The 26,274-nt window shown below is 41.1% G+C and overlaps 2 protein-coding genes across 2 annotated transcripts in view; one reads left to right on the plus strand and one right to left on the minus strand.

Moving 5' to 3' along the window:
* The first annotated feature begins 1,823 nt into the window (after positions 1 to 1,823).
* LOC114013952 (maternal DNA replication licensing factor mcm3-like) lies at positions 1,824 to 3,171 on the plus strand. Its single transcript, XM_055798231.1, has 3 exons — positions 1,824 to 1,968; positions 2,066 to 2,219; positions 2,867 to 3,171. Exons 1-3 carry the CDS (start codon positions 1,825 to 1,827, stop codon positions 3,007 to 3,009), a joined length of 441 nt encoding a protein of 146 aa, XP_055654206.1. The 5' UTR covers position 1,824; the 3' UTR covers positions 3,010 to 3,171.
* A 5,283-nt stretch (positions 3,172 to 8,454) lies between these two features.
* MEP1B (meprin A subunit beta) overlaps positions 8,455 to 26,274 on the minus strand; it is a 32,478-nt gene continuing 14,658 nt past the window's right edge. Inside the window, exons 9-15 of the mRNA XM_027795773.2 lie at positions 24,051 to 24,203; positions 23,077 to 23,292; positions 20,141 to 20,608; positions 18,249 to 18,431; positions 17,510 to 17,792; positions 14,876 to 15,077; positions 8,455 to 13,878 (exon numbers count right to left, since the gene is read on the minus strand). Coding sequence (XP_027651574.2) covers positions 13,861 to 13,878; positions 14,876 to 15,077; positions 17,510 to 17,792; positions 18,249 to 18,431; positions 20,141 to 20,608; positions 23,077 to 23,292; positions 24,051 to 24,203 — 1,523 coding nt within the window. The 3' untranslated portion in view covers positions 8,455 to 13,860. The remainder of the gene's footprint in view (positions 13,879 to 14,875; positions 15,078 to 17,509; positions 17,793 to 18,248; positions 18,432 to 20,140; positions 20,609 to 23,076; positions 23,293 to 24,050; positions 24,204 to 26,274) is intronic.

Consider the following 26,274-nt stretch of genomic DNA (forward strand, 5'->3'; position numbering starts at 1 on the left):
AAAAGGCAATATGCGCTGGGTGTTGGGTTTTCTTAATCGTAAGTATTACTGGCAAGTATTAATACAGCATCTTCCCCCTGCTCTGCCAGTGGCACTTGGTGTCACAGGACACCCGCTGCCTGGGCTGGTCCCGGGCACGCAGCTGTGGTGGGGAGCGAGCATCTCTGGGTGGACATCACTTCAGGTCCCAGTGTCCTTATTTACCTCAAGGCGTTAGCTGCAGCTCAGGGTAAAGTAGGTGCTATAACAGTAATACAGGCAACTTAGGTGCCATCGTGCCCTCCTTTCTTCGCCATACCGTTGTGTGGCTGTACTTGCTGGAGTTGCCATCCATCCTCCTCCGTTGTGGGGAAATATCCAAATATTGCATATCCCAAGAGCCAATGGTTCTGCTTACAATATTACAAATATCACATTAAAGGTATTTACAGAGAAATTATCTTCTTTTGGATAGTATGGAGCAGGATTAAGCAGTCATAAAAATTTCCGTCCATCAGGGTACCTCTGGCTGCACCCCTCCCCAGGCCGTGCCAGCGGGCCTTGGCACAGCACACAGGGGGCTCCCTGTTGGGGCCGGCCTGAGGGAAGCTTGGTATCAGCTAGGAAGGACTGGCATCTACTGCACAGTTAAAAAATTGTCAGCATGGCTTTAAGTGCTATGGGTTCTGTTGCAGATGCCTTCTGTACTGATTACAAAAAAAACCACAGTAGCTTTCCCCTGAGGATCCACTGGGGAAGATCCTGGTTTTTTAGAGCCAGAGCTAAGCCTCGCCTGTGGCTGCTGCCGCCTGCTGCACCCCCGTGCCCCACGGGGACATCTGCCACACCGCTTGTGAAGATGAGAACAACCATCACCACCTACCTCTGTCTCCTCTTTACCAACGTCCCTGTTAGCAGGGCCCGGACCCTGCCCAGTGACAGCCGAATGCCCCCAAGCTGCCCCCCTGCTCCGCCGGGAGCCCCGTTTGTGGGGGGCTGGGGCAGGTCTGCTCAGGGCAGCCGGGAGAGCTCGGCTGGGCCATGGCAGCCGAGGCAGGCTGAGCAAAGCAGGGAGGCTTGCCAGGGGCCTCCAGAGGCAATCCCAGCTGGAAATGGATTTGGGTTTGATTTCATTTTCGTTCAGGTCCTCTTACCTAGGAGACACAGCCGTGCCCTAGGGGGCTTGTGTTTCTCACATGCAGACCATGGGCTGTGTCCACTTCTCTCTCGGGATCGTTTTATACCAATTGCACTCTCCCCTCCCCAGAGCATTCTCTCTGAAGTGGCAGCCATCTCACCAGTGCTTCCCTACGAAGCCTGTAAACCTTCAAAAGATTGATAGGTCCTTAAAATTTCAAGTTAAGGTGGTGTTTCTCTGCTTTAAAATTTAGGTTTCTGAGATGGTGGCTTTTTCTCACCCTCAGAGGTTTCCAAGGGTTGTCTGATTGGTGTGTAGAAGAAGCCCAAGTGTCTGGCAAGCCTTTTGAAAACAAAACAAAAAACGAGTTGTCTCTCTTTCCTTCAAAGGTAGCCCAAACACCAGAGCACGTTCTTTGAAGGGATGTCACACCATACTGCTCCCCACCACACAGGTGTCCCAGCCACCCGTGTTGCAAGGTAAGGAAGACATTAAATCCTCAGTGCTGCAAAGCTATCTGACCTAGTTCTAGTTCTTTTGAATTCCAATGTTGGAACTTCGTTGAATCCTCCTTTAGGGTGGATTTCACTCACTAACCGTAATAAGAGGGATAAATCTAATAATTTCTTTGCCTTTGATTATTTTTGTGTTGTGAAAACAATGGTCCAGTATGTATTTAATAGTTCATCTATTTAATAGTTAATCTCATGACATTTCTCTGCATCTGGAGGAAAATACCCAGGACAATAATGCTGGCTAATAATATCAAACTGATGAGCAAAGAAATAGCACCCACGTTCTCAACTGATGATGTGGCAAAGATCAAGAAATTCTGCAAAACTCAAACTAAAGTAAGTTATAAATTGCACTAATACTGGCTAATGGATAATGAGATTCCATTCTAATGTTGGTAATGTGCAATGTAAGTGTTTGCTGTTTCTTAAATAGGATATCTTTGACCATTTAAGCAAGTCTTTAGCACCAAACGTTCATGGCCATGAGTATATTAAAAAAGCCATTTTGTGTATGCTACTGCGGGGTAATGAGAAAGTTCTCAACAATGGGACAGACATTAAAGAAGACATCAATATCTTATTATTAGGTAAGAGCATGTAGAGTTAATAGTGCATTGATAAGTTATTTTATTATCCCCCCTCCTCATCAAGCCAGTGTAGTTCTGTTATGCAATATTAGCAGGAAAATAAAAGCCAACCCAGTACAAAGACTCATTTCGTCTTATACAAGAATGTTTGTTAGTGTCTTAGGATCAATTTATTTTATCCTTGGGCACATTTTTACAATTATTTCTGTTTTGTCCCACACTTCCCTATTTACGTGACATCTGTTCTATGTTTCTAACTAGTGCCGACACAATGTGCAATCGAGTCTAATCCTGCACTGCTCATTCGGGCAAGACACCCACTGATTTCACGAATGGGCTTCAGTTTATCGCTTAAGTTGATGGAACTATTCTACTTCTGTCACTTGTAGGCACGGTGGCTGTTCAGTTGTGGCTTCATTTCTAAGTGCTTTCAGTACCCATAGTTAAGTTACCTTAGCCTGACAGTGCCAACCTGCTGCATAACAGGTCCTGGCAGAGGTGTCAGCTTCCTTACCTAAATCAAGCTCTTTGTTTCTCTACAGAGCTTCAACCAAATAGTTGATAAATTGCTTTAAAAATAGATTAACCTAAAACAATAATCGTTTTCAAGTCTTTCTGTTTGAGTATGTCTTTTCTTTCCTGAGGAGGGCAACTTGCACACTTCCTTATTGGCAGTACTGAAACAAAACTTCATCCACACGCACTACTATGGCATTTTCACCATGTCGGTAGAGATGGGATCTGTTTTCCAACAACAACCCCTTGCCAAAAGCACTTCCCCAGCACCTGAATTACCTTCCTGTGTATCCGAATGTAGTGCATGTGGAGACATGAAAATTCAAAACAGCTGTATAATGGCACTCAATGACCTGTTAATGGATCTGCTGCACTTTGCAACCCAAAGGACTGTCTATTAAAGCTTTAATAAATCTAAAAGTTGGTCCCTTAATAAAATGCAAAGGTAGGTTGGACATAGGCATACTTCTTTGAAATTAGGAATGAGATCTTAAATTAAAAGAAAAAAGGATTTATTCTGGGAGGATTCTGAAGCAAGAACTCTAATAAGGAAAGTATAGTTCGAGCATTTCTGTCTGTTTTATTGATTTCTGAGGATGTCTAGTACCTACCTGTGTTGCAGTAATGTCTGGAGGGGTGTTAGGTATGTGTTAATAGCATAGCAATACCAGCTTTTCCTTAAGAAAAGAGGTATGGTTCCTTTATATATATATATATTTATATATATATTTATATATATATTTTTAATATATATATATATACACACACATTTACACTCATGACCTTAGGAATGCCAGCTTCTGTTTCTTTTCTTTCCAGTTTGAGAATGAAATGAACAATTGCAATCCTTCTTACACACCAATACTGTTGGTGTAACCTTACAAGTGGCTAAAGCAATTTAGAAGCTAATCAGTGGTGCAAGATTTCCAAGCCTCGTGAGCATTCTAGAGGGGAGATGCTGGAAAAAACAAACTAAAAATCTATAATGCAGAGGATTTCTTACCAGAGCCTATGAAATTTAAGGCCTGAGCACATGTCTCTGTAATGCTTTGCCTTCTTTCAGTTGCGTGAACCTGTGCTTTTGGAGATGCTGGTGGAGCATGGCAGGCTCCTGTACCTGGAATGACCAAAGGTGTTGATCTGATTTGCTTGTAATTTTCTCCCATTAATCTGAAGCTGGACATTACTCCTTATTACATTTATATGGAAACTATGTTTCTGAATAACATGTGAAATAAAAGGCTGCAAGCTTAAGAAAAAAATGTAGCAATGATGTGTCAAGGTACTTACAAGGTTTAGGTGAATGTTTTAAACTTTGGAAATTTTAATCTTCGTTACTTGAAAAGAGGAAAAACTTTGACCTTCTCAATATCCATCTCAACATACTCATAACATACTTGCAACACTGTCAGAGACATCCTCCTCCTTTTACAGGGAAGTAGCTTAGAAAATGCTGAGAAAAAAATACTTATTATAAAGATCAAGAAGTAGGTTATAAAACCTGGCTGTAACTGCTGTTCAGCTGCCTGGCAAACTGTGGGTTTTGAGACCACAGCCCCAGGCTCCCCTGCAGTTAGCAGCATCAGGGTTGGCATCCCCTGACCCATCAGCAGGGACCCCTGGCTCTCCTGCTCCCACCATTTTCATTTAGTTATTGAGGTCTATCTGCCAACAGTGACAAAGCTGACAGCTGTGTGGGTTTGGGGACCAAGGGGGAAGAAGTGTCTTAGCAACGATTGTGGCTGTGCTGGAGCAGCGCTGCGAGAGGTCCTGGGTTTGCTCTCACCAAGTGCCATGCTCCTGCTTGTGACTGCTGGACTGAACAGCACCGTCATCGGGGCACCAAAACATCAGACCAGCAAACAGGTACTGGTGGGTTGTCTTTTCTCAATCTGATTTGACAGCAGTTTACTCTGTGCTCTTACTTAAGCCTCCTGATATAACTGTCTTTCCAATAAATGGAGGGAACTGATTTCCCATTTCCCAGGAATATTTGGGCAGATAATTGTAAAAATACTTTGTAAGCGCAAGAACATTTATCTCATTCAAGTTCATTCCTGTCAGAGCTTGAAAGTATCAAGATTCCAGTGCACTGGAGCAACCTGCCCCTCACATTATCAGCAAATATTTAATGACTATCCCTAATGCCCAGCTCGGAGGTCAAGGCCTGCATCCTGCGGTCCCTGGATCTGAAGGAGGTGACCATGATGCTCCTCCTGCCCTCATTTCTTTTGCACATCCATGGAGAGGAGTCAGGGCTCTGGCTGCTAGGACCCACAACTTTCCCACTTCCATAAAAGTTTTGTACTGCACGCCTGTGTATTTGCATGGGGTTGCTGTGTAAACATAACGAATTCTGAAGTTTAATGATAAATAAGCCCTGCTGCAGCTGGGACAAAGACCTTTAGCAAGGGTAATCCTGCTAATATGTGGCTCCATCTGAGATGATCCAAATGCTTAGGAGTGCACGGCTACGTCTTACACAGTGAATCTTGTGAGGGATGTGCAAAAAATATTCTGACTTCACCAGCAGCTACTTAAATTTCAAATACTTTTAGCGCATTTGTGACAAAAGCCAAAAGTGGTGGAGAAGGAGGGGTATTTACTGCACTCCTGTTTAATAAACTAAGGGAAGTCATGCACTCACAGATAGCGTACAAGTTATTTGGCACAAATTAATCATTCACATATGTGCTGAATAAAATAGTAGTAAAGAAAGGTCAGGACTTCTCTACTGTTTATTAGGCTGTTTGATATTTTACAGTACTCTAAAACCAGTGTGCAAAAGGCTTTGGCCCTACAGCTGAAAAATGGAAAAAATGCTCTGCTTTCTCCTTTAAGAGGTGAACTTCGTATTGCAAAATATTCCCTAAACAACTTCCACCACCAGCAGGGGGGTGCCAGGAAGGCAGTTGACAGCAGCTGTAACTGCTGATTAAGAAACTGATGCTCAGCCTTGCATTTCCAAAGATACCGAACTTTCCATCTTTTGAGCTCTAAAACCTTCCTGTTGTGCAACGAGTCCTGTGCGCCTGGCTGCACGCTTTGCACCCGTGTGTGCAGCAGCAAGCACCCGTGTACCTGAGCTCCTGCACTCCAGCCCGTGGGGTTTTTTGGTAACAGAGCCTTGAAATGGTCTTGATGCCATCTAATACCAAATGGAGATGTGTTTTGTATTTGTGGAATGAAAAAAAAATAATATTTTTTAGCCCACCTAGTCCTGGTCCACCAGATCATTGAGATGCTGTGGGAAACAAGTGAGAAAGTAAATGTTCAAGTAAGCTCAACCACAGCCAATATGAAAGTAAGCTGACACGCCTGCAAAGTGGTTTGTGAAATATGGGTATAAATCAAAGCAAGTGGAAGCCAAGATAACTTGCTATGAGGAAAGCAAGTGGCACCACCTAATCTAGGCACTCAGGCCTAATTGTGGCATAAATGAAAGCATTTCTATGGCTTGGCTAGCACAAAAGGCAGTGTGGCTTGCTCATTTGAACTCCAGGGAGGAAAGGGGTAAATAACCTCTAGGGAAGAAAGGGTAAATAAACTTCTATTCCTCCTTTCCCCACGTTTAATTTCAGAAAGACCTTTGAGGTTGCTGAGACTGCATTCAAAATGGATGTATTTGTGCCTATTTGTATTTCTCAGAAATTCAAATTTGTTCCAGAGCTCAAGATTCATTCTTGGGGGGGGGAGGTGGTTGCCAGCCAGTGCTCTGCAGGTCTTTCGTGGACTGGGGTGTAGTCAGTGGGGATGTTTGATGTCAACCAAGTTGCTATGCACTCCCACCGTGTGACTGTGTGGGGACCCAGCCAGGAAAGCCAGCATGGGGCAGAGCACCGGGACAGGGGCAGCCCCGCTTTTCCTGGCAAGGTAATTGGGTGTGGGATGGGGCTTCCCACCTAAGGGAGAAGGACAAAAGTTTATATCTGGTCTTCAGTGGCTGAGTGAAATAGAGCGTTGGTCTCCACCAGTTCCTCCAACAAATCGTCCAAGGCAAGAACCGCTCTTATTTATTGCCCCTGGCAGCAGCCTACACAGGGATGAGCTCTCCATAGGGACAGCAGAGCAGGCACCACAAGGCACCTAGCACCACTGGCTTTGTCCTCAGCAGAGGCCATGGAAGGGGTTATGCTTCTGAGTTTTTCTTCAATTTTCCAGCTTCCAGTGATGAAGTATGTTTTGTGTGACACTTGTGCCAGCGTAGCCCCTGCATCACCCTGGCAGCCAGTTTCCCACACGTCCCTGAGGGAGAGAGCTGCCCAAGGAGGCTCTGCAGTGCTGTGGCAGGGGCAGCTGGAGGTCTCATGATACTTGTAAGTGACAGACATGCTAAAGGAGCTAGCTAACAGAAAGGTAATGGAAATAGGTTTGAAAAGGACACAGGTAGCAGTGATTGATCTTACTGTGAGCTGGGAACCTATGAAAAGCAAAGCAAACAGGTGGGCTGCTAGGCAGGAGGAATAGTTCAGGCTTCATGTTGCAAAGGTGCATCTATGCTTCGGAGATAAGGTCTGCAGACTATGTGCAGTGGCCCATAGTAGGTATTCACTATCTCAATTTAATTTTCTTTTTTTTCCCTTAGAGCTTTTTTCCCCTTAAGGAAATTCATATTTTCTTACCCCAGTGGCTTTTCTTTTTCCATTCCTCCCAATCACACACACTAAGGCTTAAGCATGATCATTATTCTTTTGGCCAAGGCAAACCTGCAGTTGTCCTGAGTGGCTGCAGAGGTTGTTCCTTAATCGGCTGAGATGATAGATACTTTCATTTTCTGTTTCTCTGCTTACCTTTAGCTCACCCTGACAAATCTTTTCTGGTGACAAAGGCATGAAAGTAGCACCCAGAATGAAACCTGACTCTTCTAAGGAGCAACAGAGACTCCTACCAGAGTTAATAAGCAAAGTTTATTAAACAACTTAATAAGCTAGTATTTTATTAAGTTTACTAGTTACTTAATAAGCTAAACTGAAGTTGCAATGCTATTTTATGTAATTTCCAATGCTCTGTTCTGAGCAGGCAAACATCATTTACCTGAGTGAAAGCTGCTTCCAAACCCAAGTGTCCACAACACGATGAGGAGCATGAAGAAAAAAAGCAATCACAGATGAAGAGGCAGACAGGCTACTGACAAGATTTGACTGGCTTTTTGTAGCATAGACTGCGTGGATGCAGATGGTGTTAAAAAAATAATAATCAAGGGCAAATGCACATATGCAGAGCTCTAGCAGAACAAGATGGCTGGGTCTAGTTACACATTAGTAACTGCTAAGCAGAAGTGCTACCATTAAGTTAATCAAAATGTTCCATCAAATTGTTTAGAGGTAAGGTTCAAATCTGATAAAGAGCACACAATCTTTTTTTCCCATGAGTATTGCACTGGAAGAGCAATCATGTTTATGTATTGTAGGATTAAGCATTGCAGCCTTGGGAAACAATGAGGTTTGATTTTGTTCTTTTAAGTTCCAGACATTCAAGTGAAGCTTCCTTGATGCTATTTTATTTTTACAGTAGGTGAAGTCAAAGGCAGACATCAAGAATGGACAGTTTCATCTCAAGTGGAAGGAGTTTAGGAACTCGTGAGCAAATTAAAATGAAAACTGGAATGTAAACCTGTCTGCAACCTTTATGACACCAGTTATAGCGTACATGGTATAGGTAATAAACTTTGACTGGGGATGGGTGGGTGGGGAGAGAAAAAAAAATTCCATGAAAAAAACAGGAAAAGGTGACATTGGTGATAGTTTTTGAAGAAACTTAACATAAAGGAGACTGATACATTTGCACTCTAGAAAATTATTAATTTGGAAGTAGGAGGAAGGAGGAGTGATCTATCTAAATTGATATGGTCGTTGGGGTTTTTTTCCCAGTTTGTTCTGTTGATGCTCAGAAAGAGGAGAGGACAGGGAGAACAGCTACAGAGAATCTGTCTGCTGCAAAAAATTCATAATCTTCTTGCACAAAACAAATCATTAAAACTTGATGTTAGAGCTGTCTTTTGTAATAAATTATGATGTATGTAGTTGAAAGATGTGGGAAAATGAGATCACCATCTATTTAATTTAATAGCTTCATAACACAGAGCAAAGTACAGATATTTTGCCATTACTGCATCAAATACTACAAAAGTCTCTAAGCAACAACTCTACATTTGAGAAACAGCAACTGAATTTTCAGAAAAAGAAGCTTATTTGGTGGTTATCTTCTTCTTTTGAGACATGACTATCTGTACTACTGGCACTGAAGATGATAGCTTGAAAATGCAGTCCAAGTAGACAGAAGAATTAAGAAACTATTTAAGAGAATCAAAGGTACGTTAACTGACATGTGGCATCTGTGTCTTAGCAAAAGCCCCTGAGCTCGAATAACAGTGGAAAATGAGAGCTGTGACAAAAAAAAAAAATATGGAGAAATACCACTCTATTCTGATCTGTGCCTGAAAAAAATGACAGCTCATGCCTCCTGCCCTGCACCCTGGAACTGTGTCTGCCCAGTGTGAGTGGTACAAGACACCTGACATGCTTAGCTGCAGAAAGAGAGCTAGTGTCTAGGATCAGTCCCTTTTTTTTGCATTTAGACAATGCAGTGCCAGCCAGACTATTAAACATTATGATTCAGTTATTTGCTACTTGTGCAAAAGCTAGACCGAGTGAGCTGATCCGTGTGATGCAAATAGCAATGAAATTGGTCTAGTTTGCCTATATCAGGAATATGAAGCTGTGTATACTGTTTAGCATAGATATTAGGTAGCATGCCTAAAAGATTTTCTGCAATGCTGAGATTCCTGAAGAAAGACTGCTAAGTAGCTAGAAAAACAGCCTACCTTTTCTTTTTTTTTTTTTTTTTGACTCCAAACCTGAGCCACTAACTTGAATATTGGGGTTATTTTATTTTATTTTTAAGCTCATGCTGTGACTCCTGATAGACTCAGCAGTGGGGAATGAGTCATGCACACAGCTCTAAATACAATGTGCACATACTCTGCTGGGTCCAGCTGTACAGCTAGTCCAAAGCCCAGAAAGGGAGGAGCAGAAAAGACAACCTTCACTTAAACCTGGGTCTTTGCTAGGGGGGGGGAGGTCACCAGGTACCAGCAGAAACCCTTTGAATGGGGAACAGGAGCAGGGCAGTCGACCTGAGTAGTCAACATCCACAGCTCAAGCCCTTGTTCTGCACATTGTAGGAACCAAATAATAGGCTTTTTACACTAGTCCTGATCTGAAGAGAGTGGAATGCGCCTGACCAGGGGTGCAGGCAAAGCAAATCCTTGTTGCAAATTTTAAGCTGAATCACCACAGTGTGAGAAGGAAGGGAAAGAAAAGTGGAACTTGGTGCAGATTTAATGCTGGTGGCTTTTACTGTAATATTAATATCTCAGTTATTTCACACAGAGACGTTTACATTAAAGATTTTTAGTAAACCTTTCTGTGAATAAATCTGCTTTAGGAAAGTAAACACCCAGGCTACAACCCCACGTATGGCTCTTTGACTGACCAATGCAGTGTCTGATCTGTGATGAAATCTGTAAATGTGTCAAATGATTGTCTCCAAAATTAAGCTATTTCATTAAAAATAATAGATGCAGTCCTAATAACCATGTAGGAAAAGTCTTTGTAAAGCAGGGAAGTCAGCTCCAGAGGAAAACCGTAGGACCTGGGCTGGTGAATTTTCATTACTGTTTTCACAAGAGATGACCATTACTGAGGCATTGCAACTCTAACCAGTTAAATTACAAATCCAAGTAAAGCATCTAGTCATAAAGAACAGCAGTCCAGTTGAAATGCTTCATTTCCTAAACCACATGTGTACTTTTAATCTCTCACCTCCTTTCTTCACAGAAAAATAACATCACTGTAAGTCAGTTGTGCTACAGCTTTTTAAGAAAAATGTATTTTTTCAGGAACTTGAGCTAGTCATGTAACTTCTGTGATAGACAATAAAGGGCAATATTGAATCTGATGCTGGACTTCCCAAGTAATTTTTTCTGCATTGCACATTGAAAACAATGTATTTTTCTCTTGAGTATTTTTAGGTCGGTTAATGACATTAATAAAACCTCAGTCTCTTTTGGCACTATGGAATCTGCTCACCACTGAAAAGTGAGTTGTTCATGCTCACTGACCAGGAGATTCAGTTTTAAGTTGTACTCTTCACTGATTCATGTTTGAAATTAGTAAGTAGAAGCTTAAAGGTTTTCCCCATGGAATTTTACCGTTTCACGATATACCTTTTGGAATTTGTATTTTGCACAATATATTGTAATAAATTGCTCGGTGTATTAAGCTGTCTTCTGATGAAAGCACGGGTATTTATGCCATTTCATGTAATCTGGATTTCAAAAAATATAAACAATCTCTGCAGTCATAAATCTGGTAGTTCACATTTGAAATTATGAAATGCCTACTGTTTATAATGTTACGTATTTTAGCCAGAGTCGAATTTATGAACAGTCTCATTTGTGTCTTCTTAACTCCATGTAAATCTATGTGCATATCTTAATCCTCCAAATGCGCCTTCAATTATTTGCATGAAAACTGCTGATGAAGACATGTCAAAATAGGGAAGTTATTTTAAGACAGCTATAGTAGGGTATCTTCCTATCCAGGATGTTTGTTAGCTCTGACAAATCTTTGTTAATTTTGGCTGGCTGTTTCCATGAATCTTTGGGTTCCAACAAAAGCTAATAAAACCAGCTATGAATGCTTTAAATATAACTACACTTCAGAGAATATAAATCAGAGGAGGAGTAGATATGTAATGTTGGTACAGAAGCATACACATTTGTTGCTTTGTCCCATGCAGTAGTGTTCAGAGGAAGGCTAGTTCCCTCATCAAATTTCCATACATTTGAACTGCTCTGGCCCAGAGTTAGAACAAATTGCATGGCAAATGTTAAGATCATCAACATCCATTCCAGGGAATCAAAGTAGCTGCTGACCTTTAAACGTGAACATATTAACATACCAGTCAACAAACCATCTGGCGTGACCTGACATTTCTGTTACTGGCATTCCTGCCTCTTGCAGCTCCCTTCCAAAACACTGAAAATGTGATGATCTGTGCCCATGGTGACTGCCATCCCTCTCTGCAAAGTACCCTCAGGGAAGTATACATTGCTTCCTCTGGCCCTTTTATTTCCATGCACTACTTTCTTCTCCAAATCCCACTGAATTGTAGCCCAGCTTGTCAAGGGCGTTAAGGGAGCCACCAAATCTAGCACCCCTGGGATCCTTCCTCCCCAGCCAACATGCCCAGCCAGGAATGGTCCCAGGTGATCTGTACATCCCAGTCCCAAGGGTGCAGCATGAAACCTGTTTGCAGGTCTGGCCTGTAGCAAGGTTTAGTGTGTATCCAAGAGACACGCACACAGGCACACAGAGGTCCCTAGTGCACAGGCTGCTGCACACACAGAGCTGTGCGGGTAGCACCACCCACCTATAACACTACCCAAACACACACAAGTGCAGACAGCCCTGTCCTCTTCCTCCCCTCCAGCTGATCAGAAGGGAGGTTCTCTGGTGAAAACATGTGTCCTCATCATAAACTCAGCCACATTCACAGTCCCCTTGAATGTTAGCATGGCCTCTAAATGCGTTTCATGTCCATGGCTGGACCTGGGGTCCTTTAACTGGTATGCAAGTCACCTCCTACTTGCCAGATAGAGCACTGTGATGCTTGCTAGTGAAACAGATGCACACGCTCACAGACTCATTGCATAAGCATTCCCACAATCACAGATCCCTTGAATATTAGCATGAACTCTCAGTTTACCTAATATCCATGCCTGGATCCTGAGCTCCCTTACCCCAGCCACTGGCTCAGACTGTGTCCTCCCGATGTGGAAATGTTTCTTCCAACTCATCAGCTAGTCCATCTTGAGGTTTGCTAGTGAATTATACATACACGCACAGAGAAATAAAATCACTGAAGAAATATGTATACACCCAGGTCTTCCCAGCTGCCAGCACTTAGACCTCTTACACATCCCCATACAACCTGATCGCTCCCAGTTGCTGCCACCCAAACCTACAGCCCTGGTGCCCTTGGCCTCTCCTCCAGTTGCTCGCACTTGGACCTTCAACACACATACAACGCACATGCACCCCAGTCCCTCAGCTCACAGTTTCACCAGTTACTGGCACACAGACTCTTGCATGCTAGTCCCTCCATGGGCTAGTACCCAGGCCCACAAGTCCTAAGACCTGTGGTCTCCTCTGGTTGTTGGCACACAGATCTCTTTTACAGGTCTGTCTCTCCAGTTGCTGGCACCCTTTTCCCACATGAGTTCCTCTCTGAGTCACTGTGATCCTTCCCTTTTCTTTGGATCCTTGGGCCCTTCCCCTAAACATCCCATCGTCATTTTTACTTAAGTCCACAAACCTCTTCTGATAGCTCATATCCCAAGCAGCCTCAATTTTCCCATAATACTCACGTTAATCATGTTTCCCCCTTCCTATCAGTTAAAAATTCAGGTTGACATTCTTGAAGGCTCTGCCTGAGTAGTTCCTTTAATGGACCATCAATCAGCAGCTGAAGCATTCTGGGTCCTCATTATCGTCTCTATTGTGACTTCCTCATTAATGTTTGTGTGTCTGTGTGGTTAATTTATCACTTTCCTCATTAGTTGTTATTTCTTTTATAGTGAATAGATCACAACTAAATAACTTAATGAACCAGACACTCCCACACTGCACGTACCCTGACATTACTGACTGACAGCTGTTGCAGGACTCAGAACAGCTGGGTAACCCATGATTACAGGGTCCAGCTCCCTTTTATTAAAGATGTCTGTATCATGATAAGGTAGCAAACCTAGACTTTACTGTGTTGATTGAAACTCAGGATGCAGTTTTACATGTTTTCTTCATATTCAGGTAGACTTGAAGGACTGGGCAGGCATGTCACACAACATATTTCCATTTTTCTCCGTTGCATGGAGGTACACAGCACCGTCAGACACTTCACTGACTTTAGCATAGTATTTTATCCAGATGATGAATTATTTTCCAGACTTTACAAACCTTTATCATGGTGGTTGAGATAAAAGTAATAGAAAGAACGATGACGCAGTTGTGGTTTTCCAGTGACGTTCATCTTGTGACTTTGATGCTTGTTTGCATTACCTTCAAAAGGATGTTTTATTCTAAATGCGGGGAGAAAAAACAAACAAATAAACAAACCCACATCTTATAAGTGTGTAGGGAAGGGAAAAATGTGTATAATGTAAGAGTGTTACTTGCAAAGAAACCAAAATTATATATTGGAGGGCCATAAAGTAACAGTGTCAAGTATTTGGTATTGCACAGAAGTACTGCACCTCAACAGGATATCACACAAAGAATATTAGTACAAAATTAAAAATGGAACTCTGCTGTCTGGAAAGCCATTCCTATTCTATTTGCTTAAAAAACTTCTCCTGTGCCTTGTGAGTCCCTCTAAGCTACATCACTGTTGCCATTTCCAAGTTTAAGTCTCTATTTAAACTAAGAGTCCATGTGCCTCAGACTTTATGAAATTTTCTACCGAAACCTGCCCAAATGCCAGTGCTATTCACTACATGGGCTTTCTGATCCAGCCATTCAGATAGTTTTAATCTGCTGTCTTCTTTTACCTCTCCCTAAGCCATGATTTCCATGGCTACTTTGTTCCTTGCATAAAAAATGGCCATTGCATAGGGAAACTAATTTTTAGATTTGCTTTTTGTTTCAGCATTTTGGGTTGGGGGTTTTAGCACCATATTCAGCTGTTTTAAGGAGAGATCTTCAGTAGAAAATGCAGTAAAATAGATGAAATACAAGTCCACTAAGTGGAAAACACAGTTTAGTTAACAAACTGAAAATTAGCTCCTTTGTTTACACTCTCCCACTCAATGTAGACTGCCATCAGGGCAGTAAGAGTTGCGGGGCTGGTGGAGAAGAGATTTTGAATGTATTGATTTTTTGGTCTTTGATAAATTAGTAGCACTTAATGGAGCTCTTTAATTCCTAAGCTGGTGTCTTCAGACTTCAAAAATGTAACATCTTCCAATTTACTTCTTACTAAATTTGATTGTTTACTTTTTAGTAAATATAGATAAATATGTGTGTGTGTTTTATATATATGTGTATATATATGTATGTTGAAAGAGGCAAAATACTTACTTCTTCTAAAGTCAGGCTCTCCCCAGTTTCCTTTCCTTGGCTGTATTTCTTTTTAAGGCACACTGCAGTTGTGATAGTGACAATAAGCATTACAACAAATACAGTTATGGTTGAAGAAACAGCTATTATAGTATTTTCTTCAGTTGAGCCTTTCCTTTCGCACTTTTCTCCCATGTACCACCAGTTGTCACCTGCTGGACATCTAGAAAGTAAAAGAACAAATGTGTGCTATCCCCTAAAGATTAAAGGCATGAAAACATCTACTTAAGAAAAACAGCATCTCTGATGCACTGTTTCTATATATAACCCAAAGCACAATGAAGTTATCTTAAAATGGACTTCTATTTTAAAGTTGTCTTGAGTGGCTCACTGTCCTTACACATCTGGAGTGCTTCTTTCAGCTTCCCACTCTTTTACAGGTCACATCTTCAGAGAGAGTCTATGCAGGAAACCCAAGCACCATCCTGATACTTTTGACTGCTAAACGCTTGGCTGCAGCTGATCTATAGAATGCTGCTGCTGCTACAGAATGGTCATCTTTCGCTACCAATAGAGAGGCCCTCTGGATCACTCAGTTCACTTATCTGCTTCCTTTTCCTTGAAGTTTATAGCACTTCTGTTGATAAAAAACTCACTTGCTGCTCCACGAAACTGAGAGCAGTCAATAGGACCAGTGCCATGTAATATTTGCTTGTGCTATAACTAATTAGCCTCATACCCTAATGCAGTTCTGCCTTTTGTCATGCTCAGCTTTTACACAAAGCCCTTCTACCTTCTTTCCTCAGTCAATCTAGAAAAGACTTTATAGGAAGGAGTTGAATCAGCTCCTGTGGCAACTGGTCCAGAAGCTTTTAACTGCTATTTTTATCCAATCAAGCCACATTTACCACCCTCCAGAAAACTTCATCCTCCTGTTTCCTCACATTTCCTTTGGTGTTTTTTTTTTATTTCTCAGCTCACCTTATGCATCAATTCAAATCTGTGAGATAAATGAGATGGAGACCACACACAAGCTGGACTCTCAAGGCATCTCTGACCAGATAGCAGCTGAACCAAAACTTTGATGCAGGAACTCCTCAGTTCAAGAACTGAGCTAGCTGAACGTGTTCCCACCACATTCTCCTTTCCCTGCTTGGTGCTTCTCCACTGGTAGATGTGGTATGTTCTGATCAGACCTCCTCCTTGCCAGAAGGGGCTTATTTTCAAATGTAAAGAACTTGTATGAGCTGGCTCTGCCCTCCCCCAAGAAGAAGGTAAGAAAAGAAATTGACATCCTAGCAGTTGTCTGGTTTTACAACTAAAAACAACCTCCAGGCCTCGATTCCTTCACCTTATCCAGCATCACAACCAGCTGCGAAACATTTTATGGGGAGCACATGAGGGTCCCAATGATCCAACTGAAAAAAAAAAAAGCTCTGCAGTACTGCTGAGTGCACACCTGCCCCTACATTTCTCACCCTGGTTGTTCCTTATGTATCGTTTTTCTAGCTCCTAAGCCATTTATTCAGAACTACCCTCAACCCTCAAAATTAGTCTGTTGGCAGTGTGCTGCAAAGACACTGACTATTGGGGGACTTCACGTGATCCAGCTCAGAGTTCTGTATCGCATTCTCCCTCGTTTCCCAGTAGGAAATTGGACTGGAAACTGACTGCTGGTCACACACTTCTCTAGGATGGAAAATAGTTCACATAGCCACTAGAGCTTCAAATAGTCCAGAGCTGTCAGAAAATAAATGTTCTCTTTCCATAATTTTGAAATCAAGCATAACAATCAGCACAACATTTTTTTGTCTTCTTGGAACAGCTTCTTGACATTTACTCATATTGGTGACCTGCTTCTGATGGGTTGCACAAGAATTGTTTTTTAAAATGTTTCTAAATGGGGAGATATAACATTTAATGAGTATTCCTGACCCTTGTTACTCTCAGGATTTAGATGTTTGCCTCACAGCATTCCTCCAATCTACCTGTCCTGGCACAGCATCACATAAGGTTACCATCTTCAGCCTTAGAGCTTGTTTGAGAGCTGGGACAATGCTAATGAGTCAGGTGGGTTACACAAATGTATCCACAGAGAATTAAATAAAAGTTGATATTCATTTCCTTGCAGGGCAAACAACATTTTTAGTCCTCAGCTTTCATTGCTGCTTTCAAAAGCAAGCAACTACACTTAAGTAATTCATGGTTATAATTTGCACTACATGATATTTCTGAAACAAATTCTAAAATAATATCTATGCTGCCTCTTGCCTGCAAACTATTAAACATCTTTTCTACTGATATGAATGCTCTTTTGTTTCAACTGCATTTATATTTAACTCTTCTAAATGTTGCTGCAGGGACTTCTAAGGAGATGCACAGTCCATTTTATAACATCACTGAAAATTATAAACACGTTTAAAATACAATTTACAGGGAAGTCAAGCAAAGTACTTCAAAATGGTCAAATGCTGAAGTTAGGAGCTTTGTTGCCCAAACTGGTCATAAGCTTTAGTCTCGCAGTAGCAATTGGGAATATTTGCCTTAAATCAGCTATAGTCTGTCTTTCCTTTCATTAGGAATAAAGATTTATTCTACTAGAAACTTCCATTATTCACCCTAAAACTGCATTTGAGAGTGAGTGAAGGCAGTTACCTGCACACCGGTGCTCCATGTACGATAATGCAGACACCATCATTTTCACAAGAGTTGTCTGGACAGAAACCTGGAACCTCTGGCTTTTCAGTCAGGGTGACAGAAGCTGTTGTGATGGGTGTTGTGGTGGTGGTAGACATAGTGGTAGGCTTGGTGGTCGTGGCGGTGGTGGGCTTGGTGGTGGCAGTGGTGTTAGAGGTAGGTTTGGTGGTGGTGGCACTGGGTGTGCTTATAACAGAAGTGGGTGAAGCACTTGGCTGAGTTGACAGTAGATGTGATATATCTGCATGATAAAAACACAGGAAATAAGATCTTTATTTCATGTTATTCTACCTCTTATTCTAATGGTGAGTTCTAATAGTAAAGAGCAAAAAGCCTGTCCACAGGTAGAATAGTCAGATAAATAGTCTTTTTTACCTTTAGGAAGCATGATGTATTTTGGAAATATCCTCTAGGGTTTTTTCAGAAACAGACAATTTTATTCTAAGTACTCTATTCAAAATAATTTGCACAGAACTAGCATCGTGTTATACATCTCCACATGAGATAAAGGAATTAGACTATGCATGTACCTATCCACAATTTATTCAGATATATGACCTGACTTCAGATACATGCGTAGTTCCAAAACTGCTCTTGTGCAAAGTATCACATGTATTTATATCTGTAGCACTAGTGACTTAGTATGTGCCATTCCATGTTTAGTGTATTGTAAAGAATATCAGCTATGTTTACATACCTTCCATTGTTATAAGAATATAAACACCATCTTCTTTAATAAAGTTGCGGCTTCTAAGTCTCTGATGAGTCAAAAATGAACTCGTTCCACTTCCTGGACCCCTCATGAATGTAGTTCCATTGGGAAAAGATGCTGTGGATCCCACTTTATCTGGTCTATCCCAAAAATAAGCTGATGAGGAAGCTGGGGAAAAAAATTAACTTCATGTGAGTGTGGAACCACTGTGAATTTCTTTCTAAATAGGGTCCTTTCCTTCTCAAATAATCTCTGCTGCAAAGTAGTACTGAGGCCTCTCTCAACAACCAAGACACACTGTGTCCTACTTTGCCTGCTTCTGCTTAACTGCTCAGGGATATCATGAATATGGAGAAGACAATAGATTACCTGAAACTCAAGGAGTAGGAGCAATGCTGAATCTGCCTACAATATTTGCAGGGGTTTTTTTGCCTGAGATTCCACGCTAATGAGATGCACAAAACAACGGAGATCTTCAAAGGCTTGGTTTAGCTTGAGGTATTGAGAAAAGAACCTGCTGGAGACGAGGTTAGTGGAGAGCTAGTTGAAAACCTGTTGTATTCTCTTTTTAGTTCTTTTAAACTGTGGTGGGCAAGAAGATGAGTAGCATATGAATCAACTGTAAAATTAATTAATTCAGTGCTTCTCAAAAAAAAAAAAAAAAATCTGTTAATGTGGATGTAGAGCAAAGGGTACTTGAACAACCTGAATGGTCACAGGCGACTGATGTTCCTTCCATAAGACCCTGTTCTAAATCTCAAAGCTGAGCCTGATTGTCTATGAAAATATCTGGCAGAGGGAGAAGAAACTGCCTGTTACCTCTGATGGTTAGAGAAAGGGTAGGAGTTACAAAGCTTCCCTTGGGAATCTGAAGCTATTAGAAATATCTGATTCAATTAGGGAAGGGAGAAGGAGCAGAGTGCAAACAGACTGCATGTCCACAGGGTCAGGGAAGGAAAAGGGCTAAGCACTATGGCCATAACAGCAGAGAGCACAGGGAAAATGTGAACCACCCATGGAGAACCTGGTGTCGTGCATCTTTCATTTACAGAGAGGACATTTAGTCTTTCTAGTTTACATGCTTTGTTTTAACATACAGTGTCATAGAAAAATGAACATAAATCATAAAAATTTTAAAATAATACTGTCAAGTAGACATTTTTGTGCCTTCCTTTCTTCACTAATATTACAATCTGAAAGCTCAGGAAGCTCGTTCAGTGGTGGAGGTGGTTTCTTTTGGCAAAACTGTTACATCAACACAGAAAGTTATTATGGCTTAAATCCAATCTCTATCCAATGATGCATATGGGGGTTTTCTTTAATACCTCTTTTTACCATGTCTCAGGGTTACATCTTTAGTTCAACTGCCTCCTTTCCAAGTTACTGTGGACCATTGCTCCTTATCTTCTCACACCTTGAACGAGTACAGATTATGTAATATGAATCAGTACTTTGTCCATCTGGAGATTTGCTGTACCATTTATGAGGGCAGGGATTTGTTTCCTAGTTGCACTTTTATCTGGTATGAACTGTGTTTATTGTTAATTCAGTATTTTTCTTTTCAAGCCTTCTGGAAAACTTCCATTCCCATTAAAGCACATATAAATGCATCTTCACAGAGCATATGAAAGAAATTTTAGGAGTGGATCATCCACCTGTTTCTTATGCAAATCAACTTTGAAAGCCCAGGTCCCCACTTAACCTACTTCTATATTTTATTTTTTCTTGTTTGTGGATCAATTATATTGTTGCTGCAAACAAATGAAACACTCCAGAAGCTGAAAAAACAGCACTGATTTACACAAAGAGAAAATCTGACTCCTTTTCTTTTGGCTGTGTTTCAAATGTACTTAATAGCACATCTGATTTTAACTAACCTGATAATTTCAGGGGGTCTGTTGTTATGCTTCTTTGGTTTGACATCCGTTGACGAATATCAGGATGCTGGTCAAGCAGAATCACTGTACCTTGCTGCCATGCACAGGGCCATTGCAACTGATCGTCATTTGCTCCAGAAATCAAGTGCAAGTACATTGCTAAATTAAATGGGTTATCGGTGGTACCGTTTATATACAAGCTGACCTGAAAAGCATATCCTTTACTAGAGTAAAAAGGTGGGCTGTATATTTTTCCTGCTGTCCCTGCTGGACTTGTGTTGAGGAGATGTGTGAAATTTCTGATATGCCAGACATGGTGGGGACACTGAGTTTCTGATAAGTTGATGTCATCAACAGAGAGGCCTCCGTCTGATAAGCCACTTCCTCTCACACCTTGAAACACAACCCGGAATTTACATGTGATATTCAAAGAGACATGATGGAGCTGCCAAGAACTCACAGGTGAACCTGAAAAATAAGGGTAGAGATTTCCGAGTAAGAAGTCAAACACTACACAGGACAGGTCTACAGACCCTATGCCAACACTATGTAAGAATTTCTCTGTTCCACTGGCACTGATGTGATGGAATATTTCTCTGGTGGGTGTTACTTTTTGAATGCAAGATCATATTTTCTGAATTCAATTTTTCAACTGATTTAGTATGCATAACAGCTCTTTAATTTGAGTGAAAACAGTGTTCATGGATTTTAAGGCTGTTTTTATTTTATATTTTTAAAGAACCGTGCATTAAATTAGTCCAAATGTTGTGATAATTAAATGCACAAAGATGGCTGTCACCTGTATTATTAAAAAGAAAAAAAATCATAACAAGGTATATTCAAGTTACTGAATAACAACATGTCTCAACAAAAAAGTGCCACAGAGGAACCTGGGAGCCCAGAATGACAAGATTGGTTCACACGGTTGTTTTTGTATGTTTAAATGGCTTGTTGGAAATTTGCCTATGCAGAAGCACTGTTCACCCATCAAATGATTAATGGTACTAAGTTCAAATTAAAGCCAGTCATTTGCAAAACCTACTTCATGTGATAAAACCTCACTGTGAGACTGGTGCTGCATCCAAAAGTGCCTGCACTGGAAAATTCCATTTAACTCCAAAAGCAGCTAACACAAATGCAAAGACCTCTGCACAGGGGCCTTGTAAGGCAGATGAAAGTAGGCCATCCTTTGTTAATAGCATGTGCAACAAAACAGTTTCCTTTGCTGTCTGATTTATGTTAACCTGTGCAGTAGACCAGACTTTCAGCTGCATTTATGGAATAAGCAGTGCCAATCCCAGGTACAGAAATCATGCTTCACTCTCCTAACGATTCTAAACACAACACAATGGATCTCAGATATGAGTCTTAATTTCTTGCCATTTTTCATTACCGTTATAATTAGGAGGGAAAAAAATAAACTGAGAAACAAGAACAGAAGCACCCCACTGTTTTCCATTAAACTGCTTTCTGCATGAATGAAAGGGTTTTGAACTGCACAGATTATATGCAAGACTGGGGTTTCTGACTTGTGTTCAATGAGCAGATCAGCTACTGTGCTGTAAAATGTCCCAGCCCCACAGCCTCCCCTGCTCCTAGCTGAAGGCAGCCACAGCTGCCATAGACCAGCAGAAAGGGTTCAGGGCTTGTCCGTCAGCCCCTCGAGCATGGTGGTTCAGTGCAAAGCCATGAGCAGCTCAGCCAGGGTACCGGGTGATGGCTGGAAAGGGCTGCAGTGTCACTGTTTCTCCAGTTCATCAACCACATTGGTGAGAGAACTGAAACAGCTAGGGGGAAAACATTATCTTAAACCATTCCTGAAAATTTTACGAGAGATTTTCAAAGGAGGGTGCCCATTTGGGGATATTTACGAGATCAGAGACTTAAAAGGAACTTACGGACTTGAGAAAGCAGGAATGGGAAATGGGACCTAATATACATGAAAAAGGATTTATGAAGAATGCTGAAGTGTGGAGAAATTAATCTTGGCTTCAAAGTAGAGTTTGAAAGAGTCTGGAGGGCTCAGACTGATCTGAAATCTACACCTGCTTCAGCAGTCCTGACACTTACACTAAGGATTCCTGATGGTACACAGGAATGATGAAAGCATTAGCTTGAAGAAAAGAGTGGAAAACAGAAAAGAAAAACAGGCACCAGCAGCAGTTGAGCCTAAAGGGACAAAAAGGGGCAGAAGAGTGGACTTGATACCTGTTTAGTAAAAGAACTTGCTCAGACCCTTATGTAACCAGAAGACTGAACTAGTCATAGCTGTAATGGAGACCAAGTAATAGTTAAATATTTGAGAAAGTATCTAATTATAAGGTGACTTTGGCAATTTTAGCTTAAAGAGCTCTTGTCCATTGACTGACCTCAGTTGCTCATTCTGTAGGTCATAGGCTCCTAAAACCTCAAGAACTTAATTTTCTTCAGACTACAGCTCAAATCGTGATCTGCTGCCCATATATTTCATTTAAGTACTTTTTAAACAAGGTTTTAAATTAAGTTAAATCTTACTTATCTTCTTTAAACTGGCATGTTAGGTATTCCAGGGCACTTTCACTTTCCATTTCTTTACTATTACTTTCTTGTTTATTGCAATTTACTTTAATGAGCAACTTCATCTGTTGCTATTGAGACCAGCAATTCTAGAACAGTTAAAATGACTGCTCATGGAATTTTAGCTATTTTGGTGAGAAAATTATCTTGATAATGCAAGAGTTTGTAATTCGTGGTAATCGATTATATTACAGGAAAACAGCTGACTGAGGATCCACTAAGTATAATTTCACCAGCAGAGAATCAATTACATAGAGAAGAAGCCAAAGAATAATGCTAGGACATGAGTCACTTTGCTACAATATTTTCTCCTCCCTCCCCCAGTACACTGAAAAGGTGCTGGAGCATATATTAAACCAAAATGCAATTTTATTCCATACCTTTTATCTCTTCAATGAGTCTCAAAGTACCATTCGGATGGGCTGAAGTATACTCCCTGACCCAGACATACAGCCGGTTGCTTTCATGACCGCTGTTATAGAAATAGAATTGTAAGCACTGAAAGCCCCTTTTGGGATACAGAATTCGGCTCTCCAGGATAGCTGTGCTTCCCTCTGCTCCAGCACTGGTGTTGAAATGCATGAAGTAGCCAGAATCTGTCAAAAGTCAAGAGAAATGAATGGCAGAGGAAGGAGAGAGAAAATAAGATTTTCCCAGTGTACTGGTATTCTTAACGCTGTGTTGTAATGCTAAGAGACATGGCCGAGCCAGGGTAAGGTAGATCCTGTATGAATTTGCAGACTGAGGACCATTATCGGTTCACATTCCCCATAGGCAGAACTGCTCTCCTTGCAACTTTTTTCCTCATTTGGCTGTCTCTAGCAATTTGTTCTCAAAAGCACGGGCTTTTACTCTTTACTCAGTGCCAGTAATTCACAGTTGACTCTCTCTCTGGAGGACTGGTTTAAGCTCCTGAGCTGAAGAAGTTTCCTCTGACAGGTTCAGAAACAACTGGCTATATTCTCAATTAATTGTTCACCTGAGCTCTGGTAATATACATAATTCCTAAATCCCAATCCTTTCCAAAGACCTACCAAGCAATTACTCAGAAAAGTAGCAGTCTTTCTGGTGTGCTTGTACCATAGGTTAGCACATTTTATATAGTTCTTGTATCAGGATGTGACACCAAGACTCGAAAACAGATCAAGAGGTAAGGACATTCAGTCTTCTCAAATTAGCAGAAAATCAAACATATCACATGATGTCCCGAAGTATGTAGATTTATGTTGCTTAGTTAAAAAATAATCTGTAATTTGACAACAAATAAACAGAGAACAAGGCCAAGATCAAAGTCAACTCACATGCCTCTGCAGAAAATACTCCCCAGAGAGATAAGAACAATTTTTTCTCATACCTTCACATTCTCCCATATTAGTGTGATCAGTATTTGGCCCAGCAGGAACCTGAGACAAACGCTGCCAATCACTGTTGTCATCTGAACTTTGAATCATGCCACATATATTTTCAAGTTCAAAACTGCATGTGTCCATGAAACTTATGGAGGAGGCTATAACATTTAAAAAAAAAAATTGTGAATCTATTACATGACATACATTTTAATTGTGAATGTCCAAAGCCAAGAGCAGAGAAAGACTAAATGCAAACACTAAGTAACCAGCAGCTTAAAATACCATCAACATTCATAGGCGTAACGATCAGGAACTCAAAGCATCTGGCGATTAACACTGACTTTAATAAGGTGTCAGGACCACTCTGTGCGCTAAGCAAGCACAGGAGGGTGCCAGCTGATTATCATATCACATCTTTTATTTACAAAAGGAACACTAACACCAACCCAAATCCCCCAACCTTCACACAGTCAAAATGTCCTGAGGCTCCCCATTCTTTCCTCTGCTTTCTTTGGGCCAGTCCACACATATCCACAGATTTTGATAAAAGTTCAGTAGTATATGAGCTGGAGTGCTCATTTTGAAATACAGTAGGGCAGAAAGTATTTCACTACAATAAGAAAACCTTGGTTTTCAAAACTCTGAATTGAAAAAAACATTTGGCAAAGGTACATTTGGGACCAGTCTATATCTCATCTCATACAAATTTCTAAGGTGTCTTGCATATAACAAGCGAAAAATTAAGTGAAGAAAGACTATGAAGTTGAATAGGAAAGGGAAAACACTGTATGAAATGTTTTCTCCATCCAAAGCAAACCCTGGATGGGTGAGAGAAGACACAGCCCAGGTTTTCCCCTGCTGTTAGTTTTGTTTCCCATTGTACCATGTCTGACCTCCGTCTAATACCAGTCATGATTTGAAAACAACTAAGTTAATAAAATGCTTTTCAAACTGTGTATAAAATATTGTGGCAGGTTTAAAGGTTCATTGCACCACAAAAAGGACCTTGAGCATCACAAAAAGCAACCTCAATGGCATGCCAAATGCTTCACTTAGGCTGTAGCTCAGAGAAGCACTTAAGTATGAACTGCTGCCAAATCAGTTGTACTGCTGAGATATTTTATACTGTCCTCATAGAAAGCTAACAATCCTCTAGAGCCTGCAAGGCTATCAGAAATCTTGTGTGACTGATACCTTTTAAGACACAGTATTGGTATGATGCTGTAAAAACCAAGAAAAGATTTTCACAGTAAGTTTTATGTTGACTTCTGGAGAAAGGGAAAAAAAAACGAGCTAGGGTGTCAGCAAGAAAGTAAGCATAAATGGAGACTCATTAAATGAAATAAACTCATTGAAATCAAAATACAAAGCATAATATGAAATGTATTTACCCAAACAGAAAGGAAGTAGCCTAACTACCCTAATTAGAAAGTATGGCCTGAAGTGGTGACCTGGACAACAGAAAGGAGAAAAGAGCAAGACCCAATAGCTTACAATGTATTTTTTAGATTAATTCCTTAAACAGGGGATGGGGGCACCGCTTGAAGCATCTCCATCTCCACCAAAAGCCAGATACTTTCTTGCTATGTTGTGAAAGGCTCGACTTGGAAGGAAATACATGGGGGAGGAGTGCTGAATCCTAATTCCCAGTGGCTGAGGGAAACCTCATGGTCAGTTCTGTTGGGTAATATGCTAGAAGGGGAAAGCAGACTACAATCTACTGTTACCACATGGTCTGAAAGACAGTTCTGAGGAAAAGATAAGAACAGCACTAAAGTATCAGTCAGGACTTGTCATGCTTTGGGTTCGTTGGGTTTTTTTCAATTTAAGAACCCAGTTTCCCATTTTCAATGCAATTTCCTAACCACACAGGCCTTCAGCAGAATTTCAGCTTAAACTTTTCCGTATATCACGTTCACCAACAGAAGTAATCTTTTGATTCCTCTGAGAGGATGCATGCCACCCAAACCATGTCTAGCATTCTCAGTCTTCCCCCTAACAAAGCATCAGTCTACCCCAGCAGCTGGGTAGGCGAGGGCTTGGACCTGCAAAGCACCCATCCTTTCCTAGCACAGGGAGCACTTAGTCAAATGGTGGCTGATCTGAAGACCACTTACCGCCCTGCGAATATTGTGCACACTAATACGAAGCAAAGGGACAGACTGCGGAGCAGGGCAGATCCCGACTGCACCGAAGGTGGTGGCAGTTTTGTTGCTAATTTCAACATGA

The sequence above is a fragment of the Falco peregrinus genome, chromosome 3 (assembly GCF_023634155.1).
Source record: "Falco peregrinus isolate bFalPer1 chromosome 3, bFalPer1.pri, whole genome shotgun sequence".
NCBI lineage: Eukaryota > Metazoa > Chordata > Aves > Falconiformes > Falconidae > Falco > Falco peregrinus.

What these genes read in the sequence shown, in the direction of transcription:
- LOC114013952 (XM_055798231.1), top strand. Translation starts at nt 1,825, where the DNA reads ATGACATTTCTCTGCATCTGGAGGAAAATACCCAGGACAATAATGCTG. An exon ending in TCTGCAAAACTCAAACTAAA is followed by an intron (nt 1,969 to 2,065) that starts GTAAGTTATAAA and finishes TTTCTTAAATAG; the next exon opens with GATATCTTTGACCATTTAAG. An exon ending in CATCAATATCTTATTATTAG is followed by an intron (nt 2,220 to 2,866) that starts GTAAGAGCATGT and finishes TTTCCTGAGGAG; the next exon opens with GGCAACTTGCACACTTCCTT.